The sequence below is a fragment of the Lissotriton vulgaris genome, chromosome 1_1, assembly GCF_964263255.1.
Source record: "Lissotriton vulgaris chromosome 1_1, aLisVul1.2, whole genome shotgun sequence".
NCBI classification, from domain to species: domain Eukaryota; kingdom Metazoa; phylum Chordata; class Amphibia; order Caudata; family Salamandridae; genus Lissotriton; species Lissotriton vulgaris.
In genome coordinates this window covers 32,781,494-32,805,600 of record NC_141685.1, presented here as the reverse complement: position 1 = coordinate 32,805,600, position 24,107 = coordinate 32,781,494, and the positions used below count along the sequence as shown (strand labels likewise).

Here is a 24,107-nt window from a genome sequence, read left to right as displayed (position 1 = left end):
GTTGTTAGGGATGGGCCAGGATGTTTCAAAGGGGGGTAGTTTATATAAGTTCAGATATTTTTTATTTGTTGCAATGACTATTGCCCGCTTATGTATAGCGGGGGACTGGCTATGCCAGGAGCCTCCAAGATCTGAGGTGTGGAGGGCCAAGTTATATAGAATTTCAAGTTTGGAATTTAGTCTATATTCGCTACAGGGGGCACGAAAACGGAAATTGGGTCTTATGAGTTGGGAGCAATTCTTGGCCCATATGAATAATTGAGAATACTAATCTGTAAAGTACAAGGAATTATGGAAGGTATAAAGACTAACAACTGTGGAAATGCAACATGACAACTATATTTTTTAAGCTAAAGTAAAAAAAGGGGATTTTGCAATGATAAGGCAAATTAATCTTTCCCAGCAGATTATTTACATTTATGTTCTTTTTTGCGTATTTTTCTTGATGGACTCTAACGAAAAGGCCCAGCTGGATAAAACAATGTATGATAATCATGTAAGCATTATATATGGAAATTGTGTATTGTCAAATGTCTATCATGTCTTGGAAGTGTGGAAAGAAAATTAAAAAAAAAAATAGAACAAATTATGGATTATATGAGTACCAAGTGATGCCCTACAGTTTGAGCAACGCTCCTGCAGCGTTCCAGTACTTCATTAATGATGTCCTGAAGGAGTTCATTGATCAATGCGCGATTGTTTACATCAAAAACATTTTGATTTATTCCTCATCAGAAGAAGATCGGCAACAGGTCAAAAGAGTTTTGCATTGCCTGAAGGAAAGTGAGCTTTACGTAAAACTTGAAAAATGCGCTTTTGGAGTGAAACCTGTGGATTTCTTGGGATTTGTAATTGCCCAGAAGGTCTTACCATGGATGCTAAAAAGAATGAGGCGTTCTTAAATCGGCCTCCTCCAACCTCTGTTTATGTTTATGTTTACAGATTTGTAAAGCGCATGGCTGCCCATGAGCGTCCCAGCGCTAGTGATAGAGCAGAAGAGGTTGAAAGGGGGAAGATTAAGGGAACAGCCATGTCTTAAGAAGTTTGCGAAATGAAAGCAGTTCGGGCAGGGACCGGATGTTTAATGGCAGTGCGTTCCACAGTTTGGAGGCATTATATGAAAAGAGACGGCCTCCAGATCGAGCCCTCTTGATCCTGGGTATTGATGTCAGGTGTAGGTGTGTGGAACAGAGGGTTCTATTAGTTTTGTGGGGAACGACAAGGTCCTTTAGAATGGGAGGGGACTTCCCATGCAGGACTTTATGAGTGGTAAAAAGGGCCATAAAGTGCACCCTTTCTTGAATAGGCAGCCAGTGGAGTGACTTAAGGGCTGGTTTGGCTGAGCAACGGCTGTTCGAGCCCGTGAGAAGTCGGGCAGCAACATTTTGCACAACCTGGAGCTTTGCCATCACTTTGTTGAGGGCCCGAGGTACAGGGTATTGCCGTAGTCTAAACGGGACAGTACCAGACCTTGGATCAGCAGCTTTCGGGATTGAGTGGGGAGTAAGGGTAAAAATTTTCGGGAAGTGCGCAAGAGGCCATAGCAGGTTCCAGCAGTTTTTCTGGCATGGGTGGTAAAGGTGAGGCCTTCGTCCAGCCAAATCCCCAGACTTTTAATTTCACACTTAGGGATTGGGGTGTACCCATGCAGGGAGGCCACAAGTTCTCTGGGCGATAGTGTGATCGGTTGCCAGAACCAAGATCTCCGTCTTGTCGCCATTTAGCTTCAGATGGGACCTGTCCATCCATTTGGTAATGTCCCCAAGACAGGAATAGATAATGATAGGGGAATGGTCGTGCTGACTTAGGGATACGACCAACTGGGTATCATCTGCATAGGTTAATAACTTGATACCGAATGGGGTGACAATCTTCTCTTTTTTTTTTTTTTCATTGGCAAATTCAGACAAGCAAAACAAGTTACTAAAATAAACAATGCAGATGAGTAAAGTATGCATGGAGTACAACGTACAAGCATGTCATATGTTGAAGTGAGTAACCAATATAATACCTAAAGCATATGGAACATCCGTGAATTAAAGTTATGCTAAGGGATTGAAAGTAAAAGCAACCAAAAGCATATACATTTTAACCATACCGAACAGCGCCATAATGCAAAGCCAGAAACACGGAAGATCAAATAGTTAATAAGGAAAAAAGGTGAAAAGGAAGGGAGAAGAAAAGAAACAAAGTATCAAAATACACAATCATATATCCAAATCATGATTTCCACTTTCGATATTATACCACCTAGTAATGGGCTCCCACAGCTGTTTTCCTATTGCCCTCATTTTCCTACCTCTTGTGGCATAAATTGCGATTTTCTGTTTATAGATGGCAATAAATCGACTAAGCCACATATGAAAGGTAGGGGGCTCTACATCTTTCCATCTAGCTGCCAAAATTATTCGAAGTACGGCATATCCCAGAAAAAGTACCGCCTGTTCTTCACTATTGTGATCCAGGGAATCGTCATGGCCTAATAAGTGCAATGTTATAGAGTCTCTTATCCGATGCCCAAAGATTTGGGCCCAATACTCCAGTATCATAGCCTTGACTGTTGCCAATGCAGGACATTCAGAGAACATATGCAGAGATTTGCAAGTGGCTGATTACATCTAGGACAATTGTCATCAGTCCTGAGCCCCCAAGCAAACAATTTGGCTGGCGTATAGTATAGATTATATATGATTCTGTAATCTTGGGCCTTTAAATTAGAAGCTATGAAGTACTTTGCTGAGAGAGCTAGCGAGAGATCTATATCTACGTTGGGGTTAACTAATTTCGAGGCCAAAGATTGTTCCGTGCATTCAAGGTCGTCAGGAGCGTTGGCCATAAACATCTGATATAGAACCCCGATTCTTGTAGAGTTTTTCCCTATAATGTCCAGTAATGGTATATTATCTAGTAGAATTTTTGGTGTAGTATTGCAAATGCTGGACGATATTTGATAGAATTTTAGGAAATCCCGAGCGGGAATGTTGTATCTTTCTTGGAAAGACTCAAAAGATGATGGGATGCTGTTACCAAAAAAATCGCCTATTGTATTAATACCTAGGAGCTCCCACCTCTGAGATCTAATGTCGTTAAGAATGGGGGAGATGATTTTGCAGTGCCATAGTGGTGTATATTTCGTAAATGTAGGAATATCCAGATGTTTACAGATAGCTTTCCATACCACACGTGCATCTAAAACTGTCTTTAATTTGATTTTTTTGTAGTATGATGGTTCTACCTGTCTTAAAAACAGCCCCTTGTATTTCTCACCCAAGCTAAGCTCATATACCGACGGAATATATGGAGCTATAGAGGTTAAAACTCCAGGTTTAGCAGTCAGAAGAGGGTCCATATATTGTACTAGTGTTGCCCAAAGATATAATCCTAAATTCGGTAAAGCTAAGCCACCTCTATCTTGAGGTAGCGCCAGCAGAGGGAGGGCCCGTCTTATTTTACCATAACTCCAAATAAACTTTGAAATAAGGGAATCAATAGTCTTAATAAAGTGTTCTCCAGGCAGTAAAGGGATTGCTCTAAAAAAAAATAAAACCCGTGGGAATATATTCATTTTAACATAATTGGCCCAGCCTATTATCGACAGGTGCAAGCTATCTATCCTTCTAAGATCACCTTTGATTTTATCAATAAGGGGGGAATAATTTAGATTGCTAATCTTGCTTACCTCCGCAGAGAGGCATACTCCTAAATATGTAGCCTGTTTAACCCTGAGTGTGCCTTCATAATGAGTGTTGTTAGTGGCTAGTACCACCGTGTTGTCCCTATTGAAAGAGTACCCTGAATACAACCCAAATGCCTGAGTGATTGTCTCGATTTCAAAAATTGCTTCAGAAGGATTGGTGGTTATAACAGCGACATCGTCTGCATATGCCATGACTTTAGTGGAGAAAGACCCAGTGATGACTGGTTGAATTGCAGGTGAAGTTAATAACTTCTGAATAAGGGGATCGATATAGAGGGCAAATAAAACCGGGGAACATGGGCAGCCCTGCCTTGTGCCTCTTTGTACCTTGATAAACTCCGACTCATCGCTGGCTATGGAGATTTTGGCCGTGGGGTTGATGTAGATGGCTTTAATGGCTTTAATAAAGTTGTTTCCAAAATTTTTACTTTTCAAGATGTTCCAAAGAAACTGCCATGATACTCGATCAAATGCCTTTTCGGCATCGAGGAGGATCATCGACATCTCACCCCCCGTGGCGCCCATGATGTCAAACAGGGTTATGGCTCTCCGAGTATGGTCTGTAGTACCCTTGCCGGGGATAAAGCCATGTTGCCACGGGGACACAAGATGTTCGATGACCCCACTCAGCCGGTTTGCAAATATTTTAGCATATAGCTTTGAGTCGGAGTTGATCAAGGATATGGGCCTATATGAAGAAGGAAGGTGAGGTGGTTTGCCCTTTTTATGAAAAATTATTATATTTGTTTGCTTCCATGACTCTGGAGGAGTTGTGTGGTACTGCACTTCAAGGAACAGATCAAGCAAAAAAGGGGTTATTTGATCACCAAGGATTTTATATAGATCCAATGGGATTTTATCCGGACCCGCCGCTTTACCGTTGGCCAGCTCAGCTAAAGCAATCTCCACTTCAATGAGCGTAATTTCTCTATCCAGATTAGCCTTAGTCTTGTCATCAATAGCTTTATGTAAAGCCTGGTCTGGGAGCCAATTGTTTAAGAATGTTGTTATTTCGCTATTAGAGTGTGAGATATCGCTGCCGTAAAGTTTTTGATAATACTTTTGGAATACTTTAACAATCTCTTTAGGAGTTGTATGCTCATTACCCTCGAATTCGATCTTCTTAATACTGCCCAGTGATTGTTTTTGTCGAGTACGTAATGCTAGCTGCTTCCCCACGTTTTCTCCTGATTCATACAGTCTAGTCTTATTAGCCTGATAAGTTTCAGCAGCTTTTTGAATGAGCATACTGTTGATCTCATTTTTTAAGATCATTATTTTGTTTAAAGTTTTTCCAGGATCTGGGGTAGAATCTACTTGACCTCTTTGAGCCTGATTTATTTGGGAGGCGTGATGAGTCTCGGGATTAGAGAGTTCTTGCATAAGTTGTGTGTTAATATGCTTTTCATTCTTTCGTTTATTGGCTACAAATGAAATAGTTTCTCCCCTCAATGCTGCTTTAAAACAGTCCCATACTATTAAACGGGACGCACTAAACTGGTTACAATCAAAAAAAGACTGGGCCCATGATTTAATATAGGTTATATATTCCTGATTAACCAGTAGCCTCCTGTCAAAAGTCCATTGAGTCTTTGGCTTAACCATACTGGCAGTATCGAAGATGAAGGTCAGCGCATTATGGTCGGATATTGTTTTTGGGGATTTAGTTATTTCTATAATGTCCCCCTCCTCTATAGATGACATAATATAATCGATTCGGACGTACTTATTATGGGGGAAAGAAAAGTAAGTAAAACCATCTGTGTTTGGCCCCCGGAGCAGCCCCCAGACGTCCACTAGATTATGGCTTTTCATCATCCGCCCTAATGCACTGTATACCTTCGGTTTACGCCCTTTATAATTTAAAGACAGGTGATTCTCTACGGGCAGCCCTATATCAATATTAAAGTCCCCGCAAAGAATCAGAGGGCCAATCCAAGAAGCCAATTCAATTTCGAGCTCCCGAAAAATATCAGGGTCGTCTAGGTTTGAGCCATAAATTGCACAGATAGTAATACCTAACTGTAGCTGAACTATGACCCATCTACCATGTTTGTCGGCCAATTTACGAATTGGGGAACCTTTTATAGGTTTAGTTAAGATGGCTACCCCTCTGGTTTTGGATGTTTGGGATGTAGTTACCATGAGGCTATAACCAGGTAATTTGAGTAAGTCTCTGTCTGTATATGCTATATGTGTCTCTTGCAGGCATATTATGTCAACTGGGTTCTGACGTGTCAATTGAAATAGCTGGGCCCTTTTATTATTATGATTAGGCCTGCCACATTCCAAGTGCATAAACTTATTCTCCCCATTTACTAACATGAGAGTCTAGCCCAGGTTTAATGTATTGGAACCGTGCACCACCAATGTTCTCAAAATGCATAATACAGTTTTGCATTTTACAATTTTGTTTTTTGTTTTGGCTATATTGGTTCAAATCAAACCATGATCTTTGTGTGCATCTCAACTTACGACTGAGTTTGCCAATTTTTTTGCATTCCCCCCCCCCCCTTCACCCCCTTACCCACCATCCCCCTCCCCGAGCCCCTCCCCCCACACACCACCCTTTGAGGCATATAGACTCTAGCTAGAGTCTGTAGTGATGGAGAGACACCCCCTGCGCCGTGCCATATTATTACTTCCGAGTTTACCTAATAGCACATGTGCGGGCTAGCGGAGAGGTACAAAACAGTAGAAAGATAAATCTAGAATAGAATAGCCAATTTAGGACCTTATGGAGCCTGCTGAGGCGAAAAGAGAACCCATAAGTGCCAAACAATAAATCATTGGAGCAGTGATAGAGACATCATATTCATACTCTAAGTGACTATCAGAGAGATAAGAATAGGCGCCAAAATTAGGACTACATAATTCCATTAAATGTACTTATACCTCCTATGTCATAAACCACAACCCACCAGCCGGGGGTTATATAGTAATCATAGTAATCACTGAACTTAGAGTTCTTGATGAAAAGTACCATTATCTCATATTTAGGTCAGGCTGTCTAAAAAGGCCTTCGCTTTGATTTCAGAGGTGAAGAATTTAACCTGACCCTTATACAGAATTTTGAGCGTAGCAGGGTTATTCAAATAAACCTTGGCCTTTTTGTCCAAAAAGGGTTTAATTAGCTGTCGAAGCCGCAATCTCCGCTCCACAGTTGTGTGGCAAAAATCTGGCCTAACAAAGTATGAGATGTCACCTCGAGACCGATGAGCATCAGTCCTCGCTTTCTCGGCAATAGCTTGACGTAAAAGAAAGTTGCCGAAATAGACTAGTATCGCCCTAGGGTATTTGCTTTGTGAGTTAATAGCCCGTAATGTAAACGGGGTTCTGTGGACACGCTGGACTTCTAGCTCCCAATTCCATGAGGATAACTCGGGAAATGTATCTTTGAAGAGTTGAATCACAAAAACGCGTATGTTGTCTCCTTCGCTTTTCTCCGGAACCCCCAATATCCGGAGGTTGTTGCGGTGCATGCGATTTTCCATCTCCTCGAGCTTCCACCTTACATCAGTCAGTTCTGCGTCATGGGCATCGACCTGTTCTTTCACCACCGTTTCTTCAGCCTTGTTGACCACTATCCGATCTTCCATATCTGCCATTCTTGCGTTGGAGGCCGCTACAGATTTGGAGAGCTTACGTACCACGCCTTGTACCTTTTGTAGGGCTTGCTGAGCCTTCCGACCATCTTTGGAGGTTTGTTCCCTGTGGGAGGCAATCGCCTGCAGCACTGTGTCCATTACCGATGTTAAGGTAGTGTTTTGCTCCTTCAAGGAAGAGGGACCCTGAGAACTGGAGGTTGTTGCCGGAGCATAATCCCAGAGAGGACCTGCCGCGTCGTGATGGCTTCTTTTTTTTTTAATCACTGTATGCCTTCCCATTGTGGTTTTGCCCAATAGCTCATCCGCATCGCTATCTTGTGTGCTGGTGCTGGAGCCTGTGTGCAAATCGGATAGGGAATCTAAATCGGAATCCAAATCATGGTGCCATCCTGGGTCCTCGCGGCCTTCAGAGATAGTATAAAATTCTGATGGTTCTAGGTCCGTGTCGGAAGCGATCCCGGCTCCACCAATAGGGTCTGGCATAGACGCTATTGACCCCTCTTCATTTTCATTCCCCACTAGTGTGGCTGCTGCCGGAGTGCCTTGTGCCTGAGCCAAAGTCTGTACTGGAGGGGGTGATGTTAAATTGCCCCCCTCGTTAGCCAAGTTAAGTGGAGCAAAAAGAGTTTCAGTCCGTGGCTGTTTGGGCATATTAACTGTATTGCCTGTGCCAGTTGTAGGGGCAAGTGCAGCATCGGCCTGTGACTGTAACTGTAACTTCGGTTGTATGACCTCTGCTTGCAGTGACTCATTTGTGATAGGTGTTGATGCTGTAGGCACAATTATTATCGGACCTGGCTCCTGAAGCGGCACATTCACCCCTGCTAATGCTGCTAATACTGCTTGCGCTTGAGAATTCAGTGTTGCCGGTACTGTTAGAATTTTTGCCCCTACCGTCTCTTCAGTAAAACCCCCTGGGCCTTCTACAGAGACTGCTAAGCCTTGCGACGGTGTGGGCAAGTCGACTGTAGCTGTAGCTATAGCTGGAATACTCACTGGAATACTCACTCCCTCGAGAGGCTCGGAGCGGGCCGCTGCTAGCACCAACGAATCCGCGCTGGAGGGCGCCACCGGGATTGCGGGCGGTGCTGCAATCAGCGGGCCGCTTGTTGCGTGGTGAAGGGAGGGGGAGGGTGCAGCTCCGGCCGGCGTTTTCCGAAGTAGGTCCACAACAGAGGGACCCGGGCCCGGAATGTTGGTGATTTTTGCGGCTTTCTGGTGTTTCAACTGAGACTGAGCCTGTCCCCCATCGGAGCCGACGGCTTCATCCGTAAGGGAACCTGCGCGCCTTGCCGCCAGCTTCTGATCACGAAGCGCTTGCTTGGCTGCCCGGGTTTTTGAAGCAGCCGCCACCCCTGCAGCATTCTTCGGAGCCATCTGCGTGTTCTGCGTGTTCTGCGAGACAAGGTCAATAACAGGAGCACTTCTAAGCTTGTCCTGATCGCCAGGGGATTCTCTGCTGGCACGAAGCTGAATGAAGAGCCTTAACACCGTAAGGCTGAGGGCTGATGCGATACAATGGAGTAGCGGCCGTGACTGCCCCGATGAGGATGAAGAGTCTCCTGATGCATCAAGGTAGGCACCATTCATTCTTCATGCTTTAACCCTGTATGCCACTGTAGTTCCAACACGGCTGCTTTCTGATGCCACTTGTAGCCGCTTGTAGCACTTTTCAGCGGGCCTCAGTGAGCGCCAAAGGTCCAAACCCTCCTCCTAGCCCATTAGTTAGGCTCGGCACGAGAGAGTGTCTCACAGCGGTCTAATGAGCCGCCGCCATCTTGCCTCTTCTCAAGGGGGGACATGTAAACGTTAAAAAGGGTTGGGCTCAGGGAAGAGCCCTGAGGAACATCACAGTGTATAGGTGTTATTTGAGAAGTGAAATTACCATCCGCCACCTGAAAAGACCGGCCGTTCAAAAAGGATTCCAGCCAGGACAGGGCAGACCCTGAAATGCCCAGACCCTCAGGTCTGTGGACCAGGGTAAGATGGTTAACGGTGTCGAAGGCCGCACTCAGATCCAGGAGGATCACTGCCACTGATCCTCCTGAATCTATGATCTTTCTGGCTTCTTCTACTACCGCAACCATTTCAGCCTCCGTGCTCTGGCCCGGCCTGAATCCCGTCTGTGAGGATTTAAGTATGAAATACAGAGCTTCATCGGGTTTGCAAATTTCTATCGCAGATTCATTCGAGAATTTTCCCTGAAGGTACTTCCAATTACTAAATTGCTATGGAAAGGAGTACTTTTTTAATAGTCGGCCGAGGCAGAAGATGCTTTCCAGTTCTTAAAGAAGAGTTTTTCCACTGCGCCAATTCTGCTGCATGCGTATCCTACTCAACCGTTTTACCTGGAGACTGATGCTTCTGAACAGGCCATCGGAGGGGTACTTTCACAGAGACACTAAGAGACCGAACAGTTGCGTCCGGTGGCATATTACTCTAGAAAATTGCAACCAACGGAAATAACTGATACTATTTCAGATAAAGAACTCCTCACTTTCAAAGATGCTTTCCAAGAATGGCGACATTACCTTCTCAGAGCAAAACATGTGGTGCATATGCTCTCCCTATTATAAATTAATGTATTAATTAGTGGTTCCATGTTTGGCTATATGGTTTACTTATCAGACCCTAGTCTAGTGGACTAAGTTTGCCCAGGGCGTGTAAATCCAAATGCTGCTGGTGGGCCTGCAGCACTGGTTGTGCCACCCACAGAAGCAGCCATGTAAAATGTGTCTAAGGTTTGCCATTGCAGAGCCTGTGTGCAGTCTGGTACTGTCATGCTGACTGGGCAAGAGCACCCACTTGCCAGTCCCTAAACCTTCCCTTTTCTTCAGATCAGAAACCCCTAAGGTAGGCAGGGTGCATTGTAAGTATAAGGTAGGGCAAGCCCTGATATGTGTGGTATGTCCTAATAGTGAATTACAGCCATTTTCGTTTTTCACTATTGCAAGGCTACCTGTTCTCCATAGGCCAGAATGGGCTGTTAGACTTGTTACATTTTATAATCCTAACAGACCCCGAGAACATGGTAGAAAATGGGGTTTAGTCATAGTATGAATGAACTCAGAATAATAAAATACATCTTTTAGTGAAGTTGGTTTTAATATTCTGTGTTTGCAAATACCACTTTAAGAAAGTAGGTATTTGCTTGCCTAACCTTTCAAGCCTGCCTCTGCTAGGTTGTGTATTCCTTTGTCTGGTATTGTGAGTGACAGGGCTGGGGGCTTCCAATAGACAGGATGAGTCACCCAGTGGTGAATAGAGAGATCTGCATCTAGATGGGAGGGAGGAGTTGCACATGAACTCTGAATATGGCTGTGCCTGCCTTCCACAATGCTGGCTCTATCTCCTGGGGAGCGGCTGATGTCTCTGCCCTGCACACTGAAAGAAGAGAAGGAGTCATGTAAACAAAGTGCTGCACTTGCCTTCCACAATGCTGGCTCCCCCTCCTGTGGGGCGTCTGATGTGCATGCTCTGCACTGTGAAAGGAGGGGAGAAGTCTGGTAAACAGAGTGCTTCAGAACTGGTTTGGACTGGGCAAAGGCCCCCCTCCCCTCAGAGAACAAAGGATTTTGGGGTATAAATATTGGGACCCTGATCCCATGGAAGTAGATCACTTTGGACTACAAGAAGAAGCGTTTACTGAGGAGAGGAACCTGAAGAAACTGAGCACAGACTATTCCCGAGCTGAAGCGCTGCTTGCTGGATTGGCCTGCAGTGGTTGCCTTACTGCCAAAGGAAGGAGAAAGGAACTTTGTGTACTTTGCTTTCAACTTGTGAAGAATCTCCCAGTGCTTGGAAAAGAGCTAGCCTCCTGCTGAAGTTTCAGGGACAACAGACTTCAACCCCCAGCTCCCCAGAGTTTTTCTGGAAGTACCTGCTGCTGTTTCGGGTCTTCTGAGGAAATGCGTGTCGCAAGGAGCTGGAAGTGCGACTCAACGAGAAGAAGCGTGTCGCCGTCACTGTGCCTGCCATCGCAACTCCGAAAGGGGGGTGTCGCCTCTGGAACTCTCGCACTGCACCACATCGGAGAGAAGCGTGCCGAAACGAAGAGGAATCGTGTCGCCGTCGCTGCTGCTGCCGGCGCAACTCCGAAGGAGGACGTCGCCGCTGTAGTTGACGCACTGCACCGCATCAGGAGAAGAATCTCGCAATGAGGTCGGAGCGTGTTGCCGTCGCTGTGCCTGCCGTCGCAACTCCGAAGGAGGGTATGGCCACTGGAACTGTTGCATTGCACCGCATCGACCAAGAGCACCTCGCATCTCCCGAGAAGCGCGACGCCATCAGAGCTGCTGCCGTCGCATCTTGGATGTCGCCGCTGTAGTTGTCGCATCGTGTGGAAGCACCACGCATCGTGGGAGAAGAACGTCAACGCTGGAGCTGCTGCCGTCGCATCTTGGATGTCGCCGCTGTAGTCCATGCATCGAACCGAGAACTTCTCGCATCCCCCAGAAGCGTGCTTCATCTGGAAGATCTTCACGTCTTTATTTCTTTGCCCCTGAACTTTGTCACATTTGCCATCGCTGCGACATTGCTTGTCGTGGAAGCGCAACGCAACCTAAGGTATATTGACGCAGAGTGTCGCATCTAAGAACTGAACTGAACTAAGCTTAAATCTACCATCTTAAAGTAATCAGAGTGTGTAGTTTTGTCGTTTATGGTCTTGTGGTAACTCCATATAAAGTCTACTTATTTTTTATATAAAAGCTGTGTGGTGTCCATTTGTAGTGTTGTCACTGGGTTACTGTATGTGGTCACAACTGCTTAACTTACAACGCTTCTGAATTAAGCCTTGACTGCTCGTGCCAAGCTACCTAGAGGGTGAGCAGGGGTTATTTTAGGAGTGTAATCCCTTGTCCTGACTAGAGGAGAGGGTCCCTGCTTGTCACAAGTACCTACCTGAGCCAACCAGAGACCCCCAGATCTAACAGAGATCAAAAGATAGTTCCTGAAACTACGATCATTGGAGCAACTAGTGAGAAAACTCTTGTAGACAAGGTCAATGAAGCCTTAACTTCTGAAGAAATGCAGCCCTGGGCGGAGAAGGAGTCAACTCGAGAAATTGTTGATGGATTACTGTTTCATTCCAAGGCCTTGTACTTACCAATCAAAGAACTTCAACTAAAAGCATTGATCGACTGTCATGACAGTCCATTGGCTTGTCACCCTGGAATCCATCAAACGGAGGAGTTGTTAAGGAGACAGTTTTGTTGGCCAGGGTTGACCAAAGATGTTCAAGTTTATGTGGAAGGCTGTGAGATTTGTACAATGGGGAAGAAAGATAAGCTGGCTCCTCAGGGTTTATTGAGACCTTTGCCTACCCCACCATTTCCCTGGCACACTGTGACTATGGATTTGATTTTTGAATTGCCTTCTAGTCAGGGATTCAGTTCAGTATTAGTCATAAAAGACGCCTTCTCAAAAATTGAGCATTTTGTTGCCCTGAAAGGGAAGTCATCTGCAAAACAAATAGTCACACAATTCAATCAAAGTGTTATTAAGATACATGGCATTCCAAAGGTTTTGATCACAGATCGTGGATCTCAATTTCTATCCCATTTTTGGAAGGATTACTCAAGGGGTTTGGGAATTGAGACATGTTATTCAACGAGTTTTAATCCACAAACAGATGGTCAAACCGAAAGGGCCAATCAAGAGTTAGAAAAGTATCTCATACTGTTTCTCTTGGATCAAATTTGAGAGTGACCTGACCTTCTTTGGACTGCAGAGTTGGCACATAATAATGCTAAGAATGCCTATACTGGTTTTTCCCCTTTCTACTTGAATTATGGAAGGCATCCAAATTCTGTGGTTTCCTCTAAAGAAGTGTCGGTGCCTGCAGCACAAAACTTTGCACAGCATCTTAGCAAGGTACACAAGTCTGCCACCAAGAACTTAATGAAAGCTAAGGAACGCTACAAGCAAAGTGCAGATAAAAAAAGAAGACCTGAACTAGATTTGAGTACAGGGAACAGGGTTTGGTTGAGCACAAGAAACCTAAAGCTTAAAGGAAATAGAAAGTTTCAAACCCGAATTATAGGTCCATTTCTTGTGGAGCAAGTAGTGAATCCAATGACTTTCAAACTAAAACTACCAACAAAGCTAAAAAAAGACCCAGTGTTTCATGTTTCCCATCTTAAAAAGGTTTCATCCCATTTGAAAGGATTGAGAAACAGAGAACCTATCTTAGTGGAAGGACAAGAAGAATTTGAATTTAAAACAATCCTAGTTTCTCAATTCGAGGGAAAATCTTCGATCTATACCCCCCGGCAGATCTATGGTGGCCGGCTGAGATGGGGACCCCCCCCCATCCCCAGCCACTGGGCAAAGAACCTTGGGGTAAAATGGGACGATAACCTTTCTTTCGCGCCCCAAATTCAGCAAGTCACCGAAAACGGTGATCCATGCCACAATTACATCGAGGCTGGACTATGCCAATGGCCTGTATATGGATCTTCCTAAATATCTGACCCAACGGCTGCAAACTGTACAGAATGCTGCGGCTAGGCTGCTGAAGCATATACCCTTTAAAGAGCACGTTTCCCCCCATCTTCGTTCTCTGCATTGGCTGCCGATATCCAGCAGGATTAAATTTAAAGCTCTCACACTGGCCTTTAGGGCTCTGCACGACACATGCCCCAACTACCTGAGATCACTACTCCCCGGATACACTCAGACCCGCTCTCTTCGCTCGATTGATCGGGTTTTACTGAGTGTGCCACGAGTCAAAAGGGCAAGACTGGGCGGTCGGACTTTTTCAGCTAACACGGCTCGACTGTGGAACACCCTACCACCTGATTTGCAAAGTGCCCGGTCAGAACTGAGCTTTAGGAAACAGCTCAAGTTTTAGTTATTTTCACTGGATCATTAACTTTGCTTGCTCACCGGGCAGTCTGGCTTTGTTTTGCTCTCACAGCGCCGGGACACCTCCTAGTTGAGGTAGCTGTTCGCGCTATAGAAAAAACAGTATTATTATTATTAAGAGAGCGAGGGAGTAAGAAAGGCATAAAACGGAGTACGGCAGAAAGTAAGAAGTAGAGTGGAAGAGCGAGAAGGTCAGGCAGTCTCTTCTCTGTCCCATTCCCCTTTCCCCGGCTGGGTTCGCTCAGCCACTAGTTATCTCTTCAGTTGATGGCTGGGCTGTGGGAAACCAGTGGTGGAATTTGGAAAATCTCATTGTTCTATTCCCATGGACTGTTGGCACCGTGAGTAACCACGACCCTTGACAGAGTGAAGTGCCCACGTCAATACTCACCCGAGCAGAATGGCTAAAGGGATCAATTAAAAAAAATTTAGGAAATATTCTTAAAGAGATTCAACCAGAGTTGATAGGAGTCAGTGAGAAAAATAAGGTAATCAAATTTGTAATGAAGGCCCAAATTTTCTTAACTCAGTGCTCATTGTACTTCATGTGTCGGCCCACTGTCTTCCCAGATGCACAATCTCGTATAGCTTTCATCTTGTCGTATCTCAATGGAGATGCAGCTTCGTGGCCAATGCCCCTGGTCACCCAAGACTCACTATTTTTATATAACTTCGAGGAATTCAAGAAAGAGTTTTATCGAATTTTTGATCGTCAGAAGGAGGCACAGGCTATGGATAATGAATTAATGGTGTTGAGGCAAGGGAATCGAGAGCTTGTCACTTATCTGGCCCAATTGAACAAACTTGTTGTAGAAACTGAATGGCCAAAGGCCAAAAGGGCAGCCTTGTTCTATCGGTGTTTGAAATATGACTTAAAGGATGCTTTGTCACAGATCCCAAATCGCCCTACAGAAGTTTCAGCTTTGATTGATCTCGTTTTAGAGATAGATTATCAACAAACGGAAAGAAGGGGTGAAAGACGCCACGAATTGCGGCCCAGTGTACCACGCTTTGACCGGGTCAGAGCAGAGGTTGGTAAAGCTGGTGATAAAGAACATGGAGTCGAACCTAAGCAAATTGGAACTATTAGAGGCCCCCTTTCCAAAGAAGAGAAATAAAAGCGCCAACAGAATAATCTATGGCTTTATTGTGGTATAAGTGGACATTTTGTAAAGGAATGTCCCAAGAAGCCAAAAACCTTCAAGAAGGAAAACTCTCTGCACCACCAGTAGAAGGAGTTGGGCTGGTGGTTGCTAACAAGCATACAACTTCAATTTCTCATCAAGTGGCCAATACTCTACAATCTTCCGCTCCACACCTCATTCTGACGATGACCCTAAGATTTCGAGACAGAGTTCTTTCAGGAATGGCCATGATGCTGGACTCCGGTGCTACGGGGAACTTTTGTCACCTTAAATATGCCTCGAAAATTGGTCTGAGGCATTACCTAAAAAGAGAAGGGAATCAGTTAGGGCTGTTGAGGGTACAAATGTATCTTCCGGCCCAATAACCAGTCACACGGAAGTTGTGGAACTTGACACTGTCGAAGTTCAAAAGGAAGAGATTCAATTTATCTTGATCAATGCTCCACAGTTTGGAATCATCCTGGGTTTGACTTGCTTAACTGAACACAACACAACAAATAACTGGAGTGATCGAACCATGAAGTTTAACTCAAGTTATTGTTTGGAGAATTGCTTCGGAGAAAAGCAAAAAGAGCAAGATGGAAATCCAGCAACTTTATTATGCGAGCAAAAGATGATGGTGTGTGAGGGGCAAACTGTGAGTCTTCCGGTAGAATATCAAGAGTTTGCTGAAGTTTTCAGTGAATTGGATTCAAAGAAGTTGCCCTCACATCGGTCGTATGACTGCAAAATTCGATTTGGAACCTGGATCTAACCTTCCTTGTAGCCAAATGTATGCGCTTACTGAAGCTGGAAACTGGCATCTTAAAGATTACATTTAGAAATACTTAGAAAACGGGTTCATACGACCATCACAGTCCCCCGTTTCTTCACCGTTATTTTTCGTTCCGAAACGTGACGGAGATCTGAAAATGTGTATAGATTATTGTGCCTTGAACAAGATTACAATAAAGAATTGTTATCCTCTTCCCGTGATTTCAGTTCTTCTTGATTAACTAAAAGATGCCAAAATCTTCATGAAGTTAGATTTACAGGGAGTGTACCATTTAATTTGAGTGAGAAGTGGAGACGAATGGAAAACAGCATTTAGAACAAAGTATGGATTGGGGCAAGATGGCGTCCGCGAGAGTGGAGGTGTAGGCTGACCACTCCTCGCGTCCCTGCAAGCCGCAACAGCCGAGAAGACCTGACCTATCTGGCAGAGTTGGCGTTTCATCGGAACCCGCAATACTGTGGTGGATGTAGGACGGCTGGTTGAAAACCGCACTGTGCAGAGTAACCGATTTTAGATTCCTGTTGCTGATAGCGCCGTGACATGTGTATTTGCGGAGCTAGGAGGGAGAAACTCACCGGCATTGGAGCGGCGGCGCCCGGTGGATTACGGCGCTCCCCACCTGAGCTTCTGACCTGACACACCTGTGGCTGACTGGGCCGATCTGGGCTCAGCACGGCTTCCCGACTTTGCAGGCTCTGAAGGTAGCGACGGAGGGAAACGCAGGGAAAACGCCAGAATCGCTTACGTGTCTTGCAGCTTGGAATACTGGATGTTTTGCAGGAGACCCAATTGCTTCATAGCACTGGGCGGAGTGACACTGCGAGGATTGCTGCGGTGAGTGGCACGGCAAGGCACAGAGTGTAAGTGGGTGCAGAGTGAGACTTTTGTGAGACCTTTGTTAGTCGGCAGACGGACTTTAAAGCACCAAAGGGTGAAGATAGGGCTCCCAAAGGTACAATGGGGACACAGAAAGCCGCAGAGGACCTGGGGGAAAACGGCGCTCCCAAGGAAGGGGGCAAAACTGGTACGAGCAAGAAGACCCAACCCAAAACACCAGTGGAGCCAGGGAAAGTGAAGGGAGCACAGCTAAGTGCCAATGCGATCACAACTGGGGGTGGGGCAGACAAGAATGGGGTGATCCCCTCTATCTTTGCAGCGGCAGCAGCGATAGAAAAGGAGAGAGCGAAGGGGGCAAGTGTAAAGGTTACAACTGCGGGCTCCCCCTCTAAAATTACTACTAACATCATGGAGAGTCAAGAACTTGGGGAGACCTCTGCCCTTGGTGACGCTGGAGGCAAGGAGCAGGGACAGGAACAGGAACAGGCTCAACCCGATGGTGAGTCTGGCGACTTTTACTCCATGTCTGAAGCATCGTTGCCCTCGTCCTGTGAGGACTTAGCATCTCAATACGCCTTGCAAATGAGTTTGGAAGGAGGGAGCCCGGCAAGTAGTTTATGCCAGGAGGACTCCATTGACATTACAGAGGATAGCCCTTCTACTGTGCGTGACTTAAACATGGAAGTCTCAGATCATACAAGGAATGAAATAGGGACAGAGGAGTCCGCCGCCGAAGGGAGTACTGAGATTTCATTAACACTGATTTATGAATCCATAATTTCACTGCGGGATGAGACTAGGGAGGAGAGCCACAGAGTGCAGAGTATGTGTCGCAAGCTCCAAAATTCAGTCCGAAGGCTTGCAAAGTCACAAGCAGATGCAGCTAACAGGTTTAACGAGGCTGAGACTCGCATTTCTAGCTTGGAAGATGCAGTAGAGCAGCAGAAAGGAGCTACAGAAGCGCTACAAGAACAGACTCAACCCGATGGTGAGTCTGGCGACTTTTACTCCATGTCTGAAGCATCGTTGCCCTCGTCCTGTGAGGACTTAGCATCTCAATACGCCTTGCAAATTAGTTTGGAAGGTGGGAGCCCGGCGAGTAGTTTATGCCAGGAGGACTCCATTGACATTACAGAGGATAGCCCTTCTACTGTGCGTGACTTAAACATGAAAGTCTCAGATCATACAAGGAATGAAATAGGGACAGAGGAGTCCGCCGCCGAAGGGAGTACTGAGATTTCATTAAAACTGATTTATGAATCCATAATTTCACTGCAGGATGAGACTATGGAGGAGAGCCACAGAGTGCAGAGTATGTGTTGCAAGCTCCAAAATTCAGTCCGAAGGCTTGCAAAGTCACAAGCAGATGCAGCTAACAGGTTTAACGAGGCTGAGACTCGCATTTCTAGCTTGGAAGATTCAGTAGAGCAGCAGAAAGGAGCTACAGAAGCGCTACAAGAACAGGCTCAACCCGATGGTGAGTCTGGCGACTTTTACTCCATGTCTGAAGCATCGTTGCCCTCGTCCTGTGAGGACTTAGCATCTCAATACGCCTTGGAAAATTAGTTTGGAAGGTGGGAGCCCGGCGAGTAGTTTATGCCAGGAGGACTCCATTGACATTACAGAGGATAGCCCTTCTACTGTGCGTGACTTAAACATGGAAGTCTCAGATCATACAAGGAATGAAATAGGGACAGAGGAGTCCGCCGCCGAAGGGAGTACTGAGATTTCATTAAAACTGATTTATGAATCCATAATTTCACTGCAGGATGAGACTATGGAGGAGAGCCACAGAGTGCAGAGTATGTGTTGCAAGCTCCAAAATTCAGTCCGAAGGCTTGCAAAGTCACAAGCAGATGCAGCTAACAGGTTTAACGAGGCTGAGACTCGCATTTCTAGCTTGGAAGATGCAGTAGAGCAGCAGAAAGGAGCTACAGAAGCGCTACAAGGGTTAAAGGAGGATACTCTCTGGAAACTGGTGGATTTTGAGAACAGGGCTCATCGCAATAACCTGAGGGTCCTCCAACTCCCTGAAGGCAAAGAAGGCCAAGAAGCCTTCCCGGAACTTACAAAGTGGGACTGGGACAGGGAGGTCGAAAGAGCACACCGTTTTCCATTCAAATTGAAAGGGACTGCAGGTCAAGGAATGGAGAAAGGGGTAGAGAGAAATATGGGCAGGCCTAGGGCTCTATTAATCTCTTTTAATAGCTTTCTTGCCTGAGAAGAGGTATTCAAACTTGCAAGACCCGATAAAAGACGGCCTGGCCCAGGGTTTGAGTTTTTTGTAACCCCCGATTTCTGTAAATATACGGTTGACAACCGATGGTAACTACGACAGTTAATTACCCCAATACAGGCCAAGGGCGCTCAAGTGGTCCTTCTTAATCCCGCAAAGTTGAAGATCATTTATAAGGAGCGAACATACTTCTTTACTAATGTGGGGCAGGCTAAGGAATTTTTAAGCAAGATTACCAGCCCAACCAGATAAATATTAATCACCGGGGTGGCAAGAAAGAAGGAATTCAGGGGGTTATGTAGTCTTCGAATGAAGTGACAGGGTACTAATTTAAAAAAAAAAAAAATGTTGTGTTTGCTACAAGGCGTAATAGTTGCTAGGGATGCCGTATCTTTCCTTTCTTTAAGAAGATTTGTCGGGCACATAATCCATAGATAGGTTAAGGTCTCTCTATAGTAGGAAGGAACGATCTCTTTCCTATTTTTTAGGTCGAGCAGACCTAACCCTCAATGCGTGAGCATTGAGGTGTCTGCTTCAGACCTTTTGTGGCCCGTATTTAGGAATGTGGACAGCTACAGACGCGCGCTTTGACGAGGTCAGATTTCACCTCGGGAGCGAGCGTCTGGTAGCTGCGCATGCGCAAAGCAAATCCCTTGCCAACACACAGACAGCCCCCACCCCTCTGCATGCACGCACGCACACACACACACACAGGCGCGCGCATGCACACGCAGGCATACGACACACATACAGGCACACATACAGGCACACTATTCCCTACCTCGCATTCTCTCGCAATCACACACAGTCACGCATGCGCACACACATTCCCTAGCGCACACACGCACACACGCGCGCACACACTCCCCCCCCCTCCCCCACCCCTCCCAGGCATACACACAGGCACGCACGCACTTCACTTCAGCCCTGGGCCCCACTCACCGACTGCGCTCTTCCGGCGGGCTCCTCTCGCGCTCCGCTCCGTGATCCTCTTCTCAATCGGGGCTCCCTCAGGTCCGAGGAGCCCCGCAACAGGCGCCACACTCCTCCTACTCCCCGGCCCCCTCCTGGGGACCCGGGCTACCTCGGACCGGCAGGGCGCTCCATGCGCCGGCGGCTCGCGGATCTCGGGAGGCGGGACTTCCGGTCGTCCGCGACCGGATTGGCCGGCCGGCTAAGAGCTTCCGGGTCGCCGTGGGCAGCGCGGCGGCACCCTACAACATGAACGTGTCTTTCCTTGTTTTGTTTGTAATTTCTTTTGTAACACTTTATAATGTTAAGATCTTGCCTACATCGTTTAGCTAGGTGTGTCAAAAAGGTTCCATGTTGCTACCCAGAATTCAGTGCAATGGGGCAAGGACGTAACCATTGTTTTTATGAAGTGTTTGCCGTATTTCATCACTCTAACCTGCTGTAACAATCACACCGCTATAAAAGATTTCAAATGTTGAAGCTAAAATGAATTTTACTTGCACTTCGACAAGAAATTGATTAAGTCCGTCCGTTCATGCGCCTGTAGCATAAAGACACGGAGGGTGGGGAGGGATGAGGAGGGGTGGGGAGAGGGAGGTGTTGTGCCGCTCGTAGTTAATTTATTGGTTTTCCTGTTGAACCTGTTTGTGTAATCGGACACAAATTATGATTCTGATTCACACAGCTTAGCGTCGAAATGTCCATGGGTTTACCTTCATTCCACGGAGCGGTTCGGTCACATAAGGATAAAGCGAGTTTGAAGCTTGAACGGAGGCGCTCCTGCGCATTCGCTAGTATTTGCCTACTGAAAGCAGGACCCGTCTGCAGCAACAAGAGCGCATCGGTTCGCCATCGAAGCAGCCTCCGGCCACAGTCCTCACGGGATTGGTGTAAATGTTTTTTTCTTTCTACAGGCTGGAACATCTGCTGCATTTAAACTTCATTTAATCTGCGAAGAAATCCACTTTGAAGATTCTGTGCATTGGAGCAAGCAATGAGGACTGAATGCCCTTCCAGTTTATCTCGCCGGAACTCCTACCTGACCGCTCAAAGACAAAGTGCCTTGGATTTTTGGAACCCCCGCCTTTGTGCTCCCCGAATCTAGCGAGATCTAGGGTTGCTTCCCGCCTCTCCCCCTTTCTTCGATGGTCCCAGTGTTCGGTGCTCTTACAGAAGCGGCTTTAAAAAAAATATCTTCCAACACTCTAATTGTGTCTGCCTTCTCTGAGACTGCCTTCTCGGGATCGCTCGCACTGTCTCCGCACCAGACATCCACGCGTTTCAAGTGAAAATGGGCTTTGCCAAGGGGCGCTACTTGCTGATGTTTCTGTGTGTCCAGCTCGTGGTCATGGCCTTCCTGTACCGGGAAGGTTACCGTAAAAGGATGTGCTACTTCTTTGGAATTCTGTACAAAGGAGGTCCCCCTTCCGCAGCGGGTCCTGCAGGTGGTGCCCACCTGAACTCGTCTAAACCCAGCATTGGAGAGCAGGAGCTGCCGAAGTGCCCGAAGACCTCCCCGTTACTGGGTATGTCATTATATACAGAGTATCTCTACTGTCTTCAAATGTCATTGTGTCTATGAAGGTCTCGCTTCCACGTTCGATAGCAGCCTGTAGTGCAAACAGAGTTGATTGATTAGTTCCTTGTCTGCAGATTCACTAATCCGACCTTCAGACCTAGTAGGAGCTATGTTGTGTCTAATGTGTCTGCGAGAAAGTGAATCACCCTTAGTAACTCATGTTTGTGCTCAAGCCGTTGCTGATGATGCAGTCTTCAGTGTTGGCTCATAAGTCAGTGTCAGCCGAGAAAGCTGCTTGGATCTGATGCTGTTTCTGACGGTGTAAATCGTCGCTTAACTTCTGTGTAGCTTAAGTAAAGAAACGTTTTGTACCACTGTGTGCGTCACTATTGTTTGCAGATCAGAGCGCAACGATAGCTTTTTGCAAAATGCCTAATATTTCAGGTGAACGTAGTTGGTGCATCACTAGGATATAGCTAATTTCAGTGCTTTTCAGCCAAAGAATCACGGCACAAGTCGAGGGGTACACGCAGGTAGATTAACTATTTTCACAGGTAGACGCCATCTATCCTGCCAAGAAGATGCTCCCCCCACAGAAATATGCTGAACTCGTCCGGTGCAAGTTTCATACACCAGGACACATTCAGCAACTCCAGCACGTTGTCTGCTTTTCTAACGAGCAGCAAGGGGAGGAGGGGGATTACCAGATTCCAACCCGGCTCCTAAAGCCTGACGTTACGAGGCCTTCAGTCCTCCTTTTGTCCCCGTATCCTGGCTAGGAACTATCTGGATCTTCACACCTAGATGCAAACAAAGGCTCACAGCTTGGTATCACTTCACAGGTACTTAGGAGACCATGGTTCTGACTTTGTTCGGTCCCTGTAAATGAGGTATGCATGCACTATAAGCATGTCAGATGTCTTGATCTGTCACAGTACACAACTATTTTCATAACATTATTTTGTTTTATTTCTTTATAGTGCTACTCAACCCCAATTGGAGTCGGAGCACTTTACATCACATTGACCATAAATAATTCTAAGGTGTAAATCAGTGTACATGATGTTTTACGTAAGAACGTGAGGTTTACAAGGTGTAAAAGTGACATGTACTACAATAGTTCGCTGTGCTATATTAGGAGTATGAACTGCAAGTAACAAAATGATCTATGTGTTAACATCAGTAACCTGCTTACTTAGCTGCATAAAATAAAACTGCATATTATATGATGTGCTTTGCAGAAGACACATGCTACTTTGATTAAAAACTGGGACTAGATAAACGAGCTCTCTCCCCAGCATTTGTGTTAACTTTCAGAGTTATATTTCCATTATTATCCCCTGAGATTTTCTCAGCACTCCATGATCTCTGCAGCAGGTGCCATAACTTCATAAGATATTTTGAAATGCAGACTTTGCAAAAAATTAAATTGGGCGGAATGGATCAATTCTCCACCTGTTTTCCTTGTTGCCAATTTCTTTGTGTGGGAGTAAAAAAAAAAAAAGTACATGTGCAAGTTGAGGTCCAGATTTTGCATCAGTTTGCATTACTTTTTATGCACAACCCTGATGCAAAATCTAATTTGTTAAATCTTGTAACCTCAGTTGTACTCATAATAGACCTGCTGAAAGTGTGTGAGGTGTTAATATCTGATGTCACTTCTTGTGAGGTCTTGGGTTGAGATGCCACTTCCTGTGATGTCACATGACGTGATGTGTGCTGTGATGTCACTAACTTGGTTTTGTCCACCCACTTCTTTTTTCAGGACTTTTAGGACCTGTACCCTGTGGTAAGGGCAGAGATAGTGTGCTAGTGGAATAAAGCGGCCGAAAGTGGATTCGGCAATACGCAGCATTGGCATTTCTAGCTCGCACATTTAATTGCTCCGGCAGCATGTGTGGGCCCTGACACTCTTTCATTGACAAATTAAGTACTGCTTACCATGTTATCTTAATGTCAGCTGTAGGCATTTGTTTGGTGGTGCAAATAGTCGTGTTTGTGCTACTGAAATGGTCAAATTTCAAGATGAGTTAGGTCGGCCACATTTAATGGGTTATCGGTCAAATGGATTGTCTCGAAAATGGGCTTTGAGAAGAACACATTCTCATTTAAGGAAGAATCGTTAAAGAAAAAGTTACAATTCTATTAAGCCAACAGTAAGGGAAGGAAAGTGTGCTGGACACAATATTCAAACACCTCATAATCAGAGAACACAAAGAAACTACCTCGTTACATGAAATATACTGTTTTTTTTGTAAATATATTGCTCGTCTGCATCCGGTGGTCTCTCCAAATAACTTACTGAAAGTACTTCATTTTTGGTTTTCTCAATCAAAACGTCTTTGTAGGAAAGTGCCCATTTAGGTGTCGCCCGCTTGTCGAGATTATAGTAAGCGGTCCGAAAAGTCTACCTAGCTGCGGATCGCATACAGTTCATATGAGCCAGGCGCG

The 24,107-nt window shown here is 45.7% G+C and overlaps 1 protein-coding gene across 1 annotated transcript in view; it reads left to right on the top strand.

The window, feature by feature from the left end:
- Positions 1-24,107, top strand: part of LOC147737064 (uncharacterized) — a 398,800-nt gene that overhangs the window by 145,196 nt on the left and 229,497 nt on the right. Inside the window, exon 4 of the mRNA XM_086922721.1 lies at positions 753-761. Within this exon, the coding sequence (XP_086778847.1) occupies positions 753-761 (9 nt within the window). The remainder of the gene's footprint in view (positions 1-752; positions 762-24,107) is intronic.